This window comes from Bidens hawaiensis, unplaced genomic scaffold, assembly GCF_021521415.1.
Source record: "Bidens hawaiensis isolate Kalapana, Puna unplaced genomic scaffold, B.hawaiensis_p1.1 tig00030576_1, whole genome shotgun sequence".
Lineage (NCBI taxonomy): Eukaryota > Viridiplantae > Streptophyta > Magnoliopsida > Asterales > Asteraceae > Bidens > Bidens hawaiensis.
In genome coordinates, this window is record NW_027495109.1 from 178,755 (window position 1) to 198,136 (window position 19,382).

The following is a 19,382-nucleotide window of genomic DNA, read 5'->3' on the forward strand; positions in this document are numbered from 1 at the left end:
ATTTATTATTTTTCATATCATATAACTACGGTTTCCGTCTCTACGGTTTTAATGCAGATTATTTTTTTCCCCGTCATTTTAACATTGTGATTAGTAATTTATTACCACTTTAATTCGAATGACTAACTCACTCCAGACAATGTTATAAAAGCAGGTATACAAGGCCGAGTTCTCCCCGAGTACTCGCTACAAGGTATGACGCTGAGTGGTGTTTCTTTAACTCCGTCTAGTTATTAAGAATCGTTCGAAGGTAGTCAACCTCGGCCATAATCACATCTAGTCGGTTAACTTGGCCCGATTTTGAATTCAAAAATAAAACATAGTTCATATTTCTATAATGTTAAAAAAAGAATATCACTTGTTTTAACTAACGACTAAATAATTTTAGAATAATTTAGAATTTAAAGATGAATTTATCTTATTTATATTGATATTCAGTTATTTTGTTTTAAATATTAGCAAAACTTATGATATTTGACATATATATAGTATCCAAAAGTTAATAATCTTTATATTTACCATTTCCGAGTACACCCGACTCCCCAGTCGACCGCCTAGGGTCCGCCAAACGACTTTTATAACCTTGGTCCCAGATGCTAACGATATGTGTAGTAAATATTCTTCAATGGAACCATTCACAACAAACTATGATAGTGACTAGTCCGGAAGTGAGACCACAAATGGTTTGGCATAACACAAAAGGTATAAGAACACTTGCATGACAACTGGAATGAGGTATTCATAATATACTCATTAAATCCTTTACATTCATCTTACTCTCTCAAACCCAGTCGCTTATTCTCACATCAGAGAAGAGACCCTCTCACTCCGACGAGCCAAATCGGTGCTATGTTTTGCCGGTTACAATCATCATTGATTGGATTGCCTTGAAAATAAAGCCAACAAACTTTAGTATCCTCATCAAAGCTAATTCTTAGAAGCTTCATTTGACGCCATCTTTGCTCGACCTTTTCTAGTTCTCCATTTGTCTTCTACAAATCCAAATGTCGAATTTGTTTTCCAATGACAATGATGATACCTCCATCATTGCCACAAGTTTTGCGAATAAAAATTTAATAAGTTGTCCCGAAACACAACACAACACAACACGTGAACACGATATACTGTGTGAAATTTATCAAAGTTCTACTTTGTGTTTCATGAAACCATTAAAGTATAATAACCATTTTGAGTAACTTTCATATTCATTCAAATGCATCATGAGACATAAAAAGTTAAAAAAGAAAATGACATAAACTAGAATAATTTACATTTTAGAATTGACAAAATGGTTTACAAACAAAGAAAGCATGCCCTACTGCACCCTAGAAAATTATTACACAAAACTATTGACACAAGAGAAACAATGATTTACTAGGCAAATCTTTTGGCAATGAGTCCTTCAATGGAACCAGCCAAAGTAAAAATGATTACAAACAGGCAAAAAATGGTGTATATACGAAGTACAATCCATTTTCCGGACCAAGGTACAACTTTCTTCTGCACAAAGTACATCTCCACAGGGAAGTAATTGGTCAAGGGCCAAAATATCACTGATCCAGCAAACGCCACAACTTCATTGAAGTAAGGGAATAACATCCCAACTGCCACTGTCAAAACCACATATGCTGTTCTAAAACATAACCTAAGCGGATTTAGTCTAAACTCGGGCAGTAACGACACCTTCATGCTTCGAGTGTCTTTTGCGAACGTGCTTTCTGGGAATTTTTCTGCATACCATCTTTCCACTATTGCAAACAGTGTCTGACTGTATATCTGGCAACACAAAACATAATTCATAAAGATTACTATAAGTAACAGCTTTAATATGTTGTTATTTGATCAAATCAAAGCTACTTTTGAGGTTTTATACACATGCTTTTTAGTTAAATGTCTTAGCTTAACACGTTCAACTTCTTTTTGCTAATATAATGATACGGGTGTAAACGAGCCCAGCCAGAGCTTGTTAAGCTCGAGCTCGGCTTGCGAATAGTTTTCAAGCTCAAGCTTGTATGTGGGCTCAGCTCGTTTATTATTTATTTACTAACTTATTTAATAATAATAGTTTCTTAAATAAATAACTAACATAAATTAAAAAGTATATATATATACATAAAGCTCTTTTAGCCTCGTGAGCCTTCTCGAGCTCGATAAATGAAGCTTAGGCTTGAGCTTATTTAAGCTCGGTTCAACTCGAGCTTTTAGCTAGCTGATCTTGAGTAGCTCACGATACGACATAACATAGCCGGGCCCTCATACTATTTGGAAAGTTAATGTTATTTGTGGTTTTAATGTTTAAAGGTCCATGTATCAGGTTCTTCTGGTTTCAGGTTACATGTGGTTTTAATGTTTAAAGGTCCATACCCAACTTAATAACAATCGACTTTTGGGTGATGTGTAGTAAAACACACTTACTTTCCTTATGATTTTATCATGGTTTTTATGCTTAATTGTTTATTTTATGAAAGTATTGGGAGTTAAGTGCAATAATTTACAAAGTTTAAATGTTAATTGTAGATTTATGAAAGATGGCGAAAAAAAGAGTTAAGTTTGAAGACTTTAGGGGCTCATTTGATCAAATTTTAATACTACAACTCAAGGCCCGACTCAAGCCCACAAGTTCAAAGCCTTACATGCATTATTATATTAATCAAAAGAAAAAATAAGAACCCTAAGCACCTCAATACCTGTTCCGATCGGAGTTGGCAAAAAAAAAAAGTTTGTTTAGTCTTGGTGGTCGGCTAGGTTGTGGTTGGTTTGTCTAGTGTTTCTTTTAAGGAGACAAACCATTATTTGGTTTCTTTGGCTGGGCAAAACTCACGTGGGCAGCTAGCAACAATAACAAAAAAAATATTAATACTCTAATTCCTACAACAAATTCCGATCGGCAGTTTCACACAAGGAAGAAAATATTTTTCAAGCTTTGTTGAGCCAAGATAATAAGGAGATCATCGAGGGAGTCTTGGTACAGCAGCTCGGGGTATTTTCATCATAAAAACTCAGCCCAAATTGATAGTAAACATTCATAAACTTTGTCTTTTGTTCAAGTTTCATAACTAGTTTGGTTAATCTTTTATGTTGGACTGTTTTGCAAGTAACTTAGAGATTGACTTGTGTTTGATTGTTCTTGAATCTTGAATGAGTTTTATTATGTTTATGTTGATGTTTATGATGTTTAAATCAATTGTATGCTGTTGTCCAAAATTAATGAGTAGCTAATCTTGTTTGTTCTACCTAGGTTTGATGAATATTGTTAGGTTTTGACTAGTAATATGGATTGTTAATGATCATGGCTTAAATTGTTAATGTAAAGTTTGATTTAATAGTAAATTAGATTGTGTTTGGTGGCTGTGTTTTGTTTGATTATACCTAATAACCTCGTGCTTTAATTAATTGAATCGGTTTTGATTAGTTGTTGCATGTTTAAGGCTCTTTACTTTGTGTTTAGGGTTTGTTTGCGGGGTGTACAACCGTAGGGATAAGTGGGTAAATTAATTGAATAAAATCAGTTGTGAAACACCTTCTTAGAGACCGAGAGGTGATAAGAAGTAAACTCGTCTCATTACTTTTACTTGTTAGAATTAAGATCGCGCGAGAGCGGGTTTTGTTTTTGTCGGGTTTGGGTGTTTGAGCGATTAGTTGGTCTAGTTTAAGTTAAGTTGAATTGTTCCTCTATCCTTGGTTGCGTAGCATTCGTTTCCATTAGGCTAGTGTGTCGGTGAGACCGAGAGGTGAGTCGGTATTAGAACACGTTAATAATTTGTTTTCCCGGTTTGTTCTTAAAATCAACTAAGATAAGTTAGAGTTTGTTAGTGAGACCGAGAGGTGATCTGATCTTCTTGAGCGAACCTTAGTTGTGTCATCCTTTAGAACCGGTGTCGTGAGAGTTTTCAATCCATTGTCTTGCATCTCCTTCAATATGATTCTTACCTAGGTAGACGTTTTTATCACTGCAGTCAAAGTTTCCGAAGTTTTGTTAAAAGTTTTCATTTAGTTAAGTTAAGTAGTTAAATTAAATCTAAAAAAAAATCAATTAAATATTTTGGTGAGTCTTGGTTAGAGTTTAGTAATTATAAACGTTTTCACGTGTCTTCGAGTTCGATATCCGGACTTTCCTCATCTGTGCTATACGCGATCGGTACACTTGCCGTTTGTGTGAACTAGGATAGATTGTTTGGTTTTTAAAGCTTAGTTGCGACTTGTGTTTTATTTATATATATATTTTCGCACATCATTAGGTAATGGGTCTGTTCAGGTCCGGCTAATTGGGTACAGGTAAAATCAGGTCAGGTCAGGTCTGGTACGGGTAACATCGACAAATCTAGCTCATGAACGGGCTGGCTCGTTTACATCCCTAGATAATAACCCAAAACAACACATTCAAAGTAAATAGATCAGATTGCATCTTTGTTACACAACCGGCCAATATGGTTTAGTTATTTATAATATTACTAGTATGCCAAGGCCACGTGATACCTGATACCCTCCAACTAAATGGAGAGCAATGCACGCATTCCCAAAGTCGACGAGCCAATATGGTTCATAAAACCCGAACCCAGTCAACAGATTCCCGGGAGTCAAATCTCCAAATGCAGCATAACCGGAAGCACCACAACACAGGTAGAATATAGTAGTTGTAAAGACTGCAATGGTGGAAGCCTTCTTCATGGTAACTTTTTGAGATGGAGGTGACTTCAAAGTGCTCTACATGTCACAAACATCCCATAAATATATAATATAAGATTTGTTAGAAATTATTTAGAAGTTTGGAGATATCATGTTATACCTGTATTTCAAGAAGGATTAATGAAAATGTATATGAAAAGGCAATATCTCCAAGGGCTTGAGCAGATAACCATATTTTTTGTGTGGGATTAGTAGTTGAGATTCCACTAATGCTACCTTCAATTTTCCCTTTTCCTGCAATTTCATTTTCAACAAGCAAAATTGATCTGTAGTCACATTAATATTGTTCGCGTACAGCGCATCATTATGTTGAAGATATAGATTTTTACCTATTGTTTGGGCTAATCCAAGGCCCATTCCAATAAAAGAATAGGTGAATGACATAATTGCAGAAATAATTGAGAGCCATTTTGTATGAAAAATGTTGGGTATTTGAGAAGTGAAAATTTGAATAACTCCAAACAGAAGCATGTAATATTTATCATCAAATTCACAAGCTGCATCATGACCTTCTTCATGGTAACAATTTGATTGCCTGATTGCTCTGTCATCCAGTCAAAAGATCCAAAAATGATTAATGTTGTAATCAAGACTTCCCCAAATCAGTGTAACAATAAATTCTGAATCCAAAATATCAATGTTGTAGTCAAGAAACCGTTAAAAGTCAACAATTTTGAGTCCGGTTTTGAAGCAGGTATCGATTTAATAGGTAATATTGAACCCCTTTCAATCTTGCTTGTCGACTTAACTATGCGGTCACATAACTTTATAAAGTTTACTCAAAGTTCTTTCAAAGGAAGCATGTGTGTAACGTGCCACTGGTAATTTTTCTTTTTATGCGTGACGTGTTATATAGTACCAGATGTGTTTTATAAATATGATATATTTACATTGTTTTCATTTTAACTATCATAAAAGTAAAGATTTAAAGATTTGCAGTTAGTTAAAACAATGTAAATTAAAATACCTCATGCTAATTGATGATGTGATTGTATACACAACTCCTGTTTTAAATACACTGAAATACACCAAGCATCCACACACCAATCCATTCTTATATCCTGCAATCAAAAGTGCATAACAAATAAGCGAAATGCAAGTCATTTGCTTATGAATTTGAAGTTGAAACAACAAAACCTGACCTAAAATGGTGTGAACCGCCTGCAAATATGAGCGGTTCATAGTGGTGGTGCCATTGTTAGGGTTCAAATAAAGATGAACGTCACTGATAAAGTATGCAGAAACAAGAGTAAAAAATGCAAAGAGTAACAGAGCTAACGGGCCACCGATCCATCCGAGCTGTGCTATGCTCCAAGTGAGTGATAAAACACCTGATCCTATTACTCCTGTAATAATATGTGCTAGTGCTGTCCATACGGTTCCTTCAATCAACAACACAAATGGAAACAGATTAAACTAGAAGAATATGGCTGAATTCGATTAATTTAGTATCCACAATGGAGCCTATATCTATAGCGTTACAAATACGAGTTATACTACTAGACTAATTACAATTTATTATACATAATAATTCTTAATTCCTAATCAACAAAACAAATGGAAACTAATCAAACTAGAAGAATGTTAATCGATTATTCGCAATGGAGCCTATATTTACAGGGTTACAAATACAACTTATGCTATCCTAGACTAATTGAATTTCGATACACATAATAATTCTTATATTCCTAAAATGTCCTTGCAGTCGAAGCAGGAGGTTGACGGCATTGGCGAAGCTTCATTGGGGCCCGGGGTGGCCCCGCCCCCCCTGTTTTTGTGTGTAGCAGTGTAAATTTACCCGTTTCGGCCGAAAATTTTTATACGTAGTGTAAGTTTAGCCTTTTTGGGTCGAAAATTTGAGCCCGCCCCCCCCCCCCAGCCTTTGTCTTTTGTTCAAGTTTCATAACTAGTTTGGTTAATCTTTTATGTTGGACTGTTTTGCAAGTAACTTAGAGATTGACTTGTGTTTGATTGTTCTTGAATCTTGAATGAGTTTTATTATGTTTATGTTGATGTTTATGATGTTTAAATCAATTGTATGCTGTTGTCCAAAATTAATGAGTAGCTAATCTTGTTTGTTCTACCTAGGTTTGATGAATATTGTTAGGTTTTGACTAGTAATATGGATTGTTAATGATCATGGCTTAAATTGTTAATGTAAAGTTTGATTTAATAGTAAATTAGATTGTGTTTGGTGGCTGTGTTTTGTTTGATTATACCTAATAACCTCGTGCTTTAATTAATTGAATCGGTTTTGATTAGTTGTTGCATGTTTAAGGCTCTTTACTTTGTGTTTAGGGTTTGTTTGCGGGGTGTACAACCGTAGGGATAAGTGGGTAAATTAATTGAATAAAATCAGTTGTGAAACACCTTCTTAGAGACCGAGAGGTGATAAGAAGTAAACTCGTCTCATTACTTTTACTTGTTAGAATTAAGATCGCGCGAGAGCGGGTTTTGTTTTTGTCGGGTTTGGGTGTTTGAGCGATTAGTTGGTCTAGTTTAAGTTAAGTTGAATTGTTCCTCTATCCTTGGTTGCGTAGCATTCGTTTCCATTAGGCTAGTGTGTCGGTGAGACCGAGAGGTGAGTCGGTATTAGAACACGTTAATAATTTGTTTTCCCGGTTTGTTCTTAAAATCAACTAAGATAAGTTAGAGTTTGTTAGTGAGACCGAGAGGTGATCTGATCTTCTTGAGCGAACCTTAGTTGTGTCATCCTTTAGAACCGGTGTCGTGAGAGTTTTCAATCCATTGTCTTGCATCTCCTTCAATATGATTCTTACCTAGGTAGACGTTTTTATCACTGCAGTCAAAGTTTCCGAAGTTTTGTTAAAAGTTTTCATTTAGTTAAGTTAAGTAGTTAAATTAAATCTAAAAAAAAATCAATTAAATATTTTGGTGAGTCTTGGTTAGAGTTTAGTAATTATAAACGTTTTCACGTGTCTTCGAGTTCGATATCCGGACTTTCCTCATCTGTGCTATACGCGATCGGTACACTTGCCGTTTGTGTGAACTAGGATAGATTGTTTGGTTTTTAAAGCTTAGTTGCGACTTGTGTTTTATTTATATATATATTTTCGCACATCATTAGGTAATGGGTCTGTTCAGGTCCGGCTAATTGGGTACAGGTAAAATCAGGTCAGGTCAGGTCTGGTACGGGTAACATCGACAAATCTAGCTCATGAACGGGCTGGCTCGTTTACATCCCTAGATAATAACCCAAAACAACACATTCAAAGTAAATAGATCAGATTGCATCTTTGTTACACAACCGGCCAATATGGTTTAGTTTATTTATAATATTACTAGTATGCCAAGGCCACGTGATACCTGATACCCTCCAACTAAATGGAGAGCAATGCACGCAATTCCCAAAGTCGACGAGCCAATATGGTTCATAAAACCCGAACCCAGTCAACAGATTCCCGGGAGTCAAATCTCCAAATGCAGCATAACCGGAAGCACCACAACACAGGTAGAATATAGTAGTTGTAAAGACTGCAATGGTGGAAGCCTTCTTCATGGTAACTTTTTGAGATGGAGGTGACTTCAAAGTGCTCTACATGTCACAAACATCCCATAAATATATAATATAAGATTTGTTAGAAATTATTTAGAAGTTTGGAGATATCATGTTATACCTGTATTTCAAGAAGGATTAATGAAAATGTATATGAAAAGGCAATATCTCCAAGGGCTTGAGCAGATAACCATATTTTTTGTGTGGGATTAGTAGTTGAGATTCCACTAATGCTACCTTCAATTTTCCCTTTTCCTGCAATTTCATTTTCAACAAGCAAAATTGATCTGTAGTCACATTAATATTGTTCGCGTACAGCGCATCATTATGTTGAAGATATAGATTTTTACCTATTGTTTGGGCTAATCCAAGGCCCATTCCAATAAAAGAATAGGTGAATGACATAATTGCAGAAATAATTGAGAGCCATTTTGTATGAAAAATGTTGGGTATTTGAGAAGTGAAAATTTGAATAACTCCAAACAGAAGCATGTAATATTTATCATCAAATTCACAAGCTGCATCATGACCTTCTTCATGGTAACAATTTGATTGCCTGATTGCTCTGTCATCCAGTCAAAAGATCCAAAAATGATTAATGTTGTAATCAAGACTTCCCCAAATCAGTGTAACAATAAATTCTGAATCCAAAATATCAATGTTGTAGTCAAGAAACCGTTAAAAGTCAACAATTTTGAGTCCGGTTTTGAAGCAGGTATCGATTTAATAGGTAATATTGAACCCCTTTCAATCTTGCTTGTCGACTTAACTATGCGGTCACATAACTTTATAAAGTTTACTCAAAGTTCTTTCAAAGGAAGCATGTGTGTAACGTGCCACTGGTAATTTTTCTTTTTATGCGTGACGTGTTATATAGTACCAGATGTGTTTTATAAATATGATATATTTACATTGTTTTCATTTTAACTATCATAAAAGTAAAGATTTAAAGATTTGCAGTTAGTTAAAACAATGTAAATTAAAATACCTCATGCTAATTGATGATGTGATTGTATACACAACTCCTGTTTTAAATACACTGAAATACACCAAGCATCCACACACCAATCCATTCTTATATCCTGCAATCAAAAGTGCATAACAAATAAGCGAAATGCAAGTCATTTGCTTATGAATTTGAAGTTGAAACAACAAAACCTGACCTAAAATGGTGTGAACCGCCTGCAAATATGAGCGGTTCATAGTGGTGGTGCCATTGTTAGGGTTCAAATAAAGATGAACGTCACTGATAAAGTATGCAGAAACAAGAGTAAAAAATGCAAAGAGTAACAGAGCTAACGGGCCACCGATCCATCCGAGCTGTGCTATGCTCCAAGTGAGTGATAAAACACCTGATCCTATTACTCCTGTAATAATATGTGCTAGTGCTGTCCATACGGTTCCTTCAATCAACAACACAAATGGAAACAGATTAAACTAGAAGAATATGGCTGAATTCGATTAATTTAGTATCCACAATGGAGCCTATATCTATAGCGTTACAAATACGAGTTATACTACTAGACTAATTACAATTTATTATACATAATAATTCTTAATTCCTAATCAACAAAACAAATGGAAACTAATCAAACTAGAAGAATGTTAATCGATTATTCGCAATGGAGCCTATATTTACAGGGTTACAAATACAACTTATGCTATCCTAGACTAATTGAATTTCGATACACATAATAATTCTTATATTCCTAAAATGTCCTTGCAGTCGAAGCAGGAGGTTGACGGCATTGGCGAAGCTTCATTGGGGCCCGGGGTGGCCCCGCCCCCCCTGTTTTTGTGTGTAGCAGTGTAAATTTACCCGTTTCGGCCGAAAATTTTTATACGTAGTGTAAGTTTAGCCTTTTTGGGTCGAAAATTTGAGCCCGCCCCCCCCCCCCCCCCCTCGTTTGTGAAATTTTGTATACATTTTGAGCTCGGCCCCCCGGTGCCTAAGTCCAAGCTTCGCCACTGGTTGACGGATAACAAATTGTAATTAGTCTAGTAGTATAATAAGTCGTATTTGTAACCAACCTTGTATAAATAATATAGGCTCCATTGTATTCAGGCATCATAAAAATATAGAGAAACCGGAGTGGTTAACAATATAAAATCGTAATTCTGATATTCGAAACACAGAATCTGTAATTACATACCAAATATTAATTACCAGATCATTTTGTTTTGTTTTTAATATAATTAGTAAGTTATCAAAGTCAACACCGGAAATGACCTAAGGAATCGGATCAGATATTGATCGGTAATTGGTTGAATTTTAGTGTGAAATTGAATGATAGTTTCATATATTAATTAGAGATGGAGCTACAGATGATGAAACTAACCAGTGTTTTGATGAGGTGAGTTGTGCTGCTTCAGCAATGGCGTCTTCTGTTCTTCATCTTCATATTCATGGTCACAGTCTCCTCCACCAACCATTTTACTCTTCGCTGATTGGATCAGTAATAATAATAATAATATCTTCTGGTTTTGTGTTTGCTTGTGAAGATATTTTGTTGCAGGTTGTTTTCGTTGGTTCCGCCTTTTTCGGAATGCAATTCGTTATTCAACAAATGCATGATGTTTTTATAACAGAATTAAATGCACATAAAATAATAATAATAATAATAATAATAATAATAATATATAAGTTGGTTATGACTTCAATGGTATAGCACTCACTTTACAAATGAGAGGTAGGGGGATTAAACCTCACTACCACCAACTTATATAGGAGATATGAGGGATGAGTCAGGGTTCGAGTCCTGATCTCACCCGGTTTTACCGGCTCCTCGCTGTCGTGCCGTTTGGCGGGCGTGGGGGTCGGGTTTTATCCGGTGAATCCCTCAACAGGTAGACCGCTAGGGGCTCCGTCCGTCCGGACTAGTGGCCGGCTCGGGCTACCTTTACCCAATGGGGGCTGCGTACGGGGTACCCAGCGTTACTTAGTTGGCCGTTCAAAAATAATAATAATATATAATAATAACAATAATAATATATATAAAAAATGTAATACGCCATATAGGTAGGTGTACAATTAACAAGCGGAGCTTGCCCCAATAGCCAGGAACATGATGGATTACCCGGGTTCGAATCCAATTTCGACCGGATTTTACCAAAGCATTAAAACTTGTCGTGCCTTCGGGCGGGGTGAGCCAACTGGGTTTTACCGGGAACGCCAAGCCAAACTCAGATGCCAGCGTGGATCCCGATCATGTCAACATAGTTGGCCTGAGTGGGGTGGTGGGGCGCGACGTGTTCGCGCAGTGAGATAGCTTAACTGTGAAAGTCACCGTTCGAAAAAAAAGTTAGCTGTACAATTATTATATTATTAATGCAGCCAAGTGGTGGCAGTGGCTTGGATTTTTCAATGGAAAATTGGAAATTCAAATTTAATTTCCACTTGTGTCATTTAGGATAGATATTGATAATGAAATATTTGAGCTATGTCTTATGCAAAAGTTGTCAGTTTGAACCCCAAGTCCATCTGGGTTTTCGTCCCATCGTTAGTTACGCTAATGAGTTTTGTTCTTGTGGTGCCACAACAACTATCAAGTGGTAGCCAACGGTATAGTTTCCCGAGGGAACGCCCAAGCCAAACTCTGAAAGCCGGCGTGAGTCCGGTTAAGACAACATTGTTTGTCCACAGTGAGGTAATGGGACTATTAAATTTTGAGAATACGGTAGCCTAAATACAAGAAAGTCGTCATTTAAAAAAAGGTAGGTATACAATTTACATTATATCTAACTTAATACTTCAGGTGTGTGTCAAGGTCTTATGTACGTTTTGATTACACATAAACATTAACAGTGTGTGATCATAACATTTTAGGCGGTGTATCTATGTGTAACATAAACTTGCATGCATAAATAGACGCAAATACCCTTAATCGATTAAACGCAATCATATGCACCTGTTCATATATTATTGCTTGGTGGTGGTGGTGGTGGGGTGGGGGTGGGGTGGGGGGTTGATTATCTTCTTTTTTTAATAGACAGAAATACAAATTTTGTTCTTTAAACATTATCAAATTATGGATCGGGTCCTTTAAAAAGTTTAGTTTCACTCGTTGTCCTTTATATGAAAAAATGTCTCGTTTTTAGTCCTTTACATTGTAACATCATGTTTTATGTTTTATAGACAAAACCAAATTATATGAAACTCATATTTTAATTATTGTTAGATGAGTAAGTAAAGAATAAAATAGGTATTAGAGCTACGAGGCTTTCACATGAGCATTATGAAAGTCATAGCTCGCGTGTTACGCGGGTTATTTTTAGTTTTTTTTTTAATTATTGTTTATGCATACTTTTCATGTAGGATGTGGTTAGGTATTACTCTTAAAGGTTACATGAACTTACAAAATATGTTATATTTATTAGCTGTAGTTAAAGTATGGTTTGTTTTGTTTTGTTTTTTTTTTGTTTATATCTCAAATGGGTCTCATTGGTCTAGTAGTTAAAGCGACCCAACATTTTGTTATTTAAGATGCGAATTTTCGTCATAATATGCGTGTATGCATAAAGATAAGTCATATGGTTTGTGTTATTTTCGTTTGTATTGAGTTTTTACGGTTCTTTGGTGATGTAGAACGTATATGTTGTTTAATGGATCACCAAAAATGGGCTCTCATGTGTCTGTCAATTAATGTAGCCCAACATTTTGTTTTTTATTGTTTAAAATATGTATGTTGTGCTGATAGTGAATTGAGCTTTTAATAAATGATGTATTTGAATTTCTATATGCCAATTATAGTTCCATGTCTATCTGAAATGGGTACGTCATGTGTTATTATTTCATTTTTGGGTGAATTATTAAATTATTATATTTTTTCTAGCATGATGTTTAATTTTTGTGATTTTCTTATTATTTTGTATGTATTTGTTGTATTTATAGATTTGTAGTTTTAAAAGAACATTTAATTTGTTAATTTGTTTTTATTCTTATCAAATATAATAGAAGTTATATTAGTTTATGAATTATATTAATGAAACTTTTATGGTCATATGTAAAAACTAAGTTTTTTAAAAATTTATTTTTTATTAATAATGTATACGTTTTTAATATTTTATACATAAATTTTTGTATTATGAAGTTTTGTAGATTTATTTCTTTTTTATATTTTAAAATGGGTAATAATTGGAAGCCGTCACTTGAAAGCGACGCTATAATGATAATAAACCAGTTTGAGAAACTATTTTCTCGCATTCTTGATCAAATCTTTCGTTTCATCTAACAATTAGAAACACTAAGTTATTATTCCTCTTAATTAGGACGAAGTTTGTTGTTAAGTGAAAGTTTTGTATGTTGTTGAAGGGATTTGTGGTTGTTTTTAGTTTATTCAATCAAACATTGTGTCAATAACAATTTACAACCACTTTTAAAATAAGGGGAATTACATATATCCCCTTACGAACCTGGTGAATTACATATATATCCAACCATAAATCTTTAATTACATATATTCCCATTTAATGTAAAATTACCATGTTATCCATCTCTTTTTCAAACATATATGGCTAGGGATGGCAAAAAAAACCCAAACCCGATGGGGAAAACCGAAACCCGCCCCGAACGGGGCGGGTTCGGGGACACTTAATCGGGGACGGGTCCGGGTTCGGGTTTTCCCCGTTTAAGTTAATCGGGTTCGGGGCGGGTATGGTATAGCCTGTACCCGCCCCGTATACCCGCCCCGTATACCCGTTTAAAACCCGTTTAATTAAATATAATTTTTATATTTATATATAATATATTATTTATTATTTATTTTCCCAATATACCCGTTTAAAAATTAAAACCTTTTTCCTACTTTCCCAATCCATTTGGCCATTTACCCTAACCCTAGAACAACCTCCCGCCCGACTCGCCAATCGCCATTCTGCACAGCCCGTTCCGGCGTTCCCCATTCTGATATTGTGTACGTGATATGCGATATTCTTATCATAAAATCAGTTTGTGAATGTGATATTGTGTACGTGATATGCTTTTCTAATGTGTTATTATTATTATTATTATTCTTTTGATTTTGTTAGTTGTGACCTAAGTTATGTTTTCGTTGTGAAATTAGTAGGAATGTACACGACTTGTGTATGAGTTTGGATTATTATTATTATTATATAGTTGTTAGGCTTTGTATATTGCAAACGCTTGCTTGCTTGTATACAGTGGCACTTGTTACCTAAGTTTTGTTTTCGTTGTGGAATCAGTAGGAATGTATGAGTTTGTGGATATGGTGGTGTTGTTAGGGTTTATTTGGAGGATAGTGCGGCTTGTTTGTTTGTTTGATTTAGTGTAGTTGTGTTCATGTGACGAGAGTTTTTGTTTTTTTTTAAATGAAAATTTGAAGTGAGATTGTGAGAATGATTTATTAAGTGATGGTTTAGATATAGTTCAGTTTGTTCGCATTTTGTAGCTGTGTATACTTAGGCCTGTGAATGAACTGAAGGTTCAGTGAACAATGCTGGAGTTTAGTTTGTTGACGTTTGCTCATTTCTGTTTGGTTTTATTTATGCTTGTTTATTCCTGTCTGCTCATGTATGTGCGCTAAACTATGCAATTTAGTTGGGTGATTTTTGATATCGTTCTTCATTTGAAGTCACCATTAATGTAATGAAACATTAGATTTTGTTTTTAGTTTTCCATTGAGTAGTAGTTTGCAGCTGTTTTTATTTATTGCAATATCCATCATGATAAATGTTTACTCATGAACTATTGTTTGGGTATTAAAGTTTGTAGTTACTTGGATGTTTTTGTAGCATATCCGATGCTAAGAACATTTTCATTTTCATAATTATTCGTAGGATTTATGGAAGGACACACACAACAACCACAAACATCTCCGGGTGATAACTCACAAGCCGATAGCAATAACTGTATGAACCAATCTTCACCAAATACAAGCAATGAAGGTCCATCACACACAACCACAGGAGAGCAAACCCAAACCCCAACCCAAAATGATGATAGCAACATGGGTTCTAGGAAGCGAAAACTTACGTCAATTGTATGGAACCACTTCGAGAAGATGACGATCAATGGTGTAGACAAGGCGGAGTGCCACTATTGCAAGAGAAAATTAGGAGCTAAGAGTGAGAATGGAACAAGCCACTTACTTGATCATTATAACAAATTTTGTCCAAAACGAAACCAAGGAGATATACGTCAACAAGTATTGGGGATGGGACAAAAAACAACCGACGGACAAACAAATCTAACTTGTTTAAACTTTGATCCCGACAAGTCAAGGAAAGATCTAGCCGAGATGGTTATTGTTCATGAATATCCTCTTGTGATTGTTGAACATCATAAATTTAGAAAGTTTGTGACCGGACTACAACCTTTATTTAAGGTTCCATCACGAAATACCTTAAAGAGTGATATTTTGAAGATTTATGACTTTCAAAAAGAAAAGACAATGGGGTATGTTTCATTAATTATTTGGTTTTAATATAATTAGTTATTACTTAATTGCCTTTTAATTTATATCTTTGATTTATTAAAGGATCTTGGAGAAAAATCAAAGCCGGATTGCAATTACCACGGATATGTGGACATCAGGTAATCAAAAGAAAGGTTTCATGTCAATTACCGCACATCTAATTGACGAGAAATGGGAAATGCAAAGCCGAATAATGAGGTATACTTCAAAATTTGTTTTATTAATTGCCACTTTAATATGTTGAATGTTTTATCAAATGTACTTTTACTAGGTTTATTTATGTACCTTCTCCACATACTGCTGAAGTTCTTGCTGAGGTGTTATATCAATCAATGTGTGATTGGAATATTGATAGAAAGATATCAACAGTAACAGTTGATAATTGCAGCACTAATGATTTAATGATTCACTATTTATTGGATAAGTTGTCTTTAAGCTCTTTGATTCTAGGTGGGGAGTTGTTTCATATGCGATGTTGTGCGCACATATTGAACTTAATAGTTCAAGATGGTTTATCTGTCATTGGTGAAGGAATCGAAAGAATTAGAGAGAGTGTTGTTTTTTGGACGGGAACACAAAAAAGAGTAGAAAAGTTTGAGGAAGCTGCTCGTCATTTAGCAATAGATTGTTCAAAAAAGTTACCTCTTGATTGCAAAACACGTTGGAATTCGACATATCTAATGTTGAAAGTCGCTATTCTTTACAAGGAAGTTTTCAAACGTTTAAAGCAAAGAGAAACCCAATATAAAACTTTGCCAACTGAAAGAGATTGGGAATTAGGTTCAAGCATTTGTGATAAGTTGAGTTTGTTTTATGAGCTGACTTTGATGTTCTCGGGTACTAAATATCCGACAGCGAATGTCTTTTTTCCATCAATATGTGAAATTAAATCTTCTTTGGGTATATGGAAAGAAGATCGAGACCCTATGATCAAGATGATGGCAGAGAAGATGATTGTTAAGTTTGATAAATATTGGTCGGTTATTCATGGGGTAATGGGAGTAGCAGCAGTTTTGGATCCTCGTTACAAATTGAAAGCAATGGAGTTTGCTTTTCCAAAGATATATGGTTCTGAAAAGTCGGAGAGTGCGATAATAAAACTTAAGGAGCTTGTATATAGGTTGTTTCAAGATTATGAAAGTTACAGTCAAGGAACTTCACGGGATGATGGTGTGAGATCAAGTCAAAACAATGCGGGGGGTGGAAGATTTTTCAACGAATACTTCACATTCGTTGAAGAGGATAATCATTCGGGTATGACTTATTATTTACATTAATTTAACTTTATTCATTAATTGTATTAACTTTATTTATATATTAGGTGTCACAACGGAGCTTGATTTGTATCTACAAGAGAAAGTTTGGATAAAAGAAACTGAGATTGACCTTTTAGCTTGGTGGAAAACAAATGGTGTCAAGTACCCAAGGTTGCAAAAGATTGCTTGAGATATATTGGCGATTCCAATATCTACCGTTGCTTCCGAGTCCGCTTTTAGTACAAGTGGTAGATTGGTAAGTCCACATCGTAGCCGTCTTCATCCAAAAACATTGGAAGCGTTAATGTGCGCCCAAAGTTGGTTGTTGAATGAAATCAAAGGTAAACAAACATTTTATTTTTTATTTTTAACTTAGCTACTATATAAACTTTTGACTTTTGTGATATGAATATAGCAACTTGTTCAGAAGAATCCGAGGCATATTGCCAAACTATTGAATATGATTGTGACGATGGTATTGAGGTAATACATATATATATGGTTTATCGTTTACATTTTAATATGGTTTAACATTGATTCTTATATAGTTTCCAATTAATATGTTAATGTTTGATTATCATAGCAATCCGGCGTGACAAGTGTTTGAATGGTTGAATGGGTGCGGTATGGACGTGTAAGAAGGATCAATCATGAAGTTAATTTCCGTTGTGATGGGAGAAATAAACATTTTTATGTATTAATAATGTCTTTTGTATGTGTAATGTGTTTGGATATTGAACTTTTTGTGTATTAATATTGTATTGTAATTTTGTATCATTTTCTTACAATCGGGTTTTAAACGGTGAACCCGACGGTTAAATGGGGATCCCCACGGGGAATTTAGCCCGTTTAAAAACCATTTATGCTAGACGGGTTCCCCGAATACCCGCGGTTTTCCCCGAATCCCCGATGGGGATTCCCCGTTTAGTCCCCGCGGGTTTTTAGACGGTTTTGGTAATGAGTTTTATAAACCGGGGCGGGTATGGGATTGGCATTCCCCGCCCCAAAACCGCCCCGTTGCCATCCCTATATATGGCATCTATAACAACAAATTGCTCAGTTAATCACCACCGCCAAGCCTCCTCGAATCGTCCCTGTTCGTCACAAACTGAGCGAAGGAAACGTGGACGAACGATTGCAGGCAGATCCGACTATTTGATTGTCTGGAAAAGGAAAACAAGAGGCGGAGGAATGCGGAGACTTTATTCGAGAGATGATTGAGAATGGAATTGATTATTGAAAGGTTTGCTTCCATATGGTTCTGTATTAGAGGACATCAAGACTCCGAAATTCTTTGAATTTTAATCCATATAATTAATCCAAACCCAAGAAGTTATTCAATACTCAAAAGTTAAAACCCACAAAACCAATTTTAAGATTCAACAATTTCATCCCACTCAAATCCAGTTTGGACATTTAGGGAATTTGTAATTAATATTATTGTGAAAAAAAATGATTCAAAGTAATACTTACATAGGAGATTGTAATTGCCCCTTTTTAAAAACCGGCATTGCCCCGTCATCGGAGCTCGGTAGAAATTCTTGAATCGGAAATACATCTCGAATCAGTGTTTCAGATCCACCCTCGTTTTTCTAGATTTGATGAATCGTAATTTTTGGCGAATGGGAAGAGGCGGTGATAAGCAGCTTAGGGTGATTGGCTATTTTCCGGCGAGATGAATATAACGTTGAAGATGAAAGAAAAAAGAATAGATGAAAAAAGGTATAATAGTCATTTAATTAGTTAATTTTAATGAAATGGGAAGATATGTAATAAGTGTGGTTTAAGGAGTGGAAATATGTAATTGATGTTTATAAGTTGGGTAAATATGTAATAAACGAACTTAAGAAGGGGATATATGTAAATGCCCCTATAATAACCTAGGTGATAAATGAATATGTCACTCATATTTTTATATAACTTGACTAATAGTTTTTCTAATAGCTCAAGAGAATATGTGATTATATTAATAGGATAAATAATCAAGAGATAGCAAGATATTATCAAACAAACGTAGCAACGTGTGATACTATGATGTTTACATACAATGTTGTAAAAGTAGGTTTCCAAGGCAGTGTACTCTCCGAGTACTCGCTACAAGGTATGGTGTCGATGAGAGTTCATTCAACTCCGCCTAGTTACTAAGAATCGAACAAATGTGGTCAACCCAGTCAGAATCACATCTAATTCAACAACTTGGGTCGATTTGGACTTAAAAAATAAAACATAATTTATATTTATATAATATTTTATAATATTTGTAGCATCCCCAAAATTTTGATCCAAATTTGACAAATTAATAAAGTTAAAGGATAAAAAATAATCTCAAAGGCAGGTAATTGGAAAATTTTTAAATAAGGTAATATAAGAAAAATAAGAAAATAAAAAGATTTCATAATTCATATTAAGGAAATAAGAAAAAGAAAAATTTATCCCACATGGAAAGATGGAAGAAAGTGGAAGCATTACACATGTGTATAAACAAGGAAG

General features: G+C 35.0%; 1 protein-coding gene and 1 pseudogene across 2 annotated transcripts; both read right to left on the bottom strand.

The window, feature by feature from the left end:
• Window positions 1-1,262: 1,262 nt before the first annotated feature.
• On the bottom strand, window positions 1,263-6,428 carry LOC143580739 (putative amino acid permease 7). The gene is made up of 6 exons (XM_077063686.1): window positions 5,829-6,428; window positions 5,654-5,747; window positions 5,016-5,230; window positions 4,787-4,920; window positions 4,477-4,704; window positions 1,263-1,776 (listed from the first exon to the last, which is right to left on the bottom strand). The coding sequence occupies exons 1-6, from the start codon at window positions 5,866-5,868 to the stop codon at window positions 1,375-1,377; spliced, it is 1,113 nt and encodes a 370-aa protein (XP_076919801.1). The 5' UTR covers window positions 5,869-6,428; the 3' UTR covers window positions 1,263-1,374.
• A 1,534-nt stretch (window positions 6,429-7,962) lies between these two features.
• Window positions 7,963-10,686, bottom strand: LOC143580743 (putative amino acid permease 7; annotated as a pseudogene). Its single transcript, XR_013143712.1, has 6 exons — window positions 10,543-10,686; window positions 9,367-9,606; window positions 9,192-9,285; window positions 8,554-8,768; window positions 8,325-8,458; window positions 7,963-8,242 (listed from the first exon to the last, which is right to left on the bottom strand). The product of XR_013143712.1 is annotated as a putative amino acid permease 7 (transcript).
• Window positions 10,687-19,382: the final 8,696 nt, after the last annotated feature.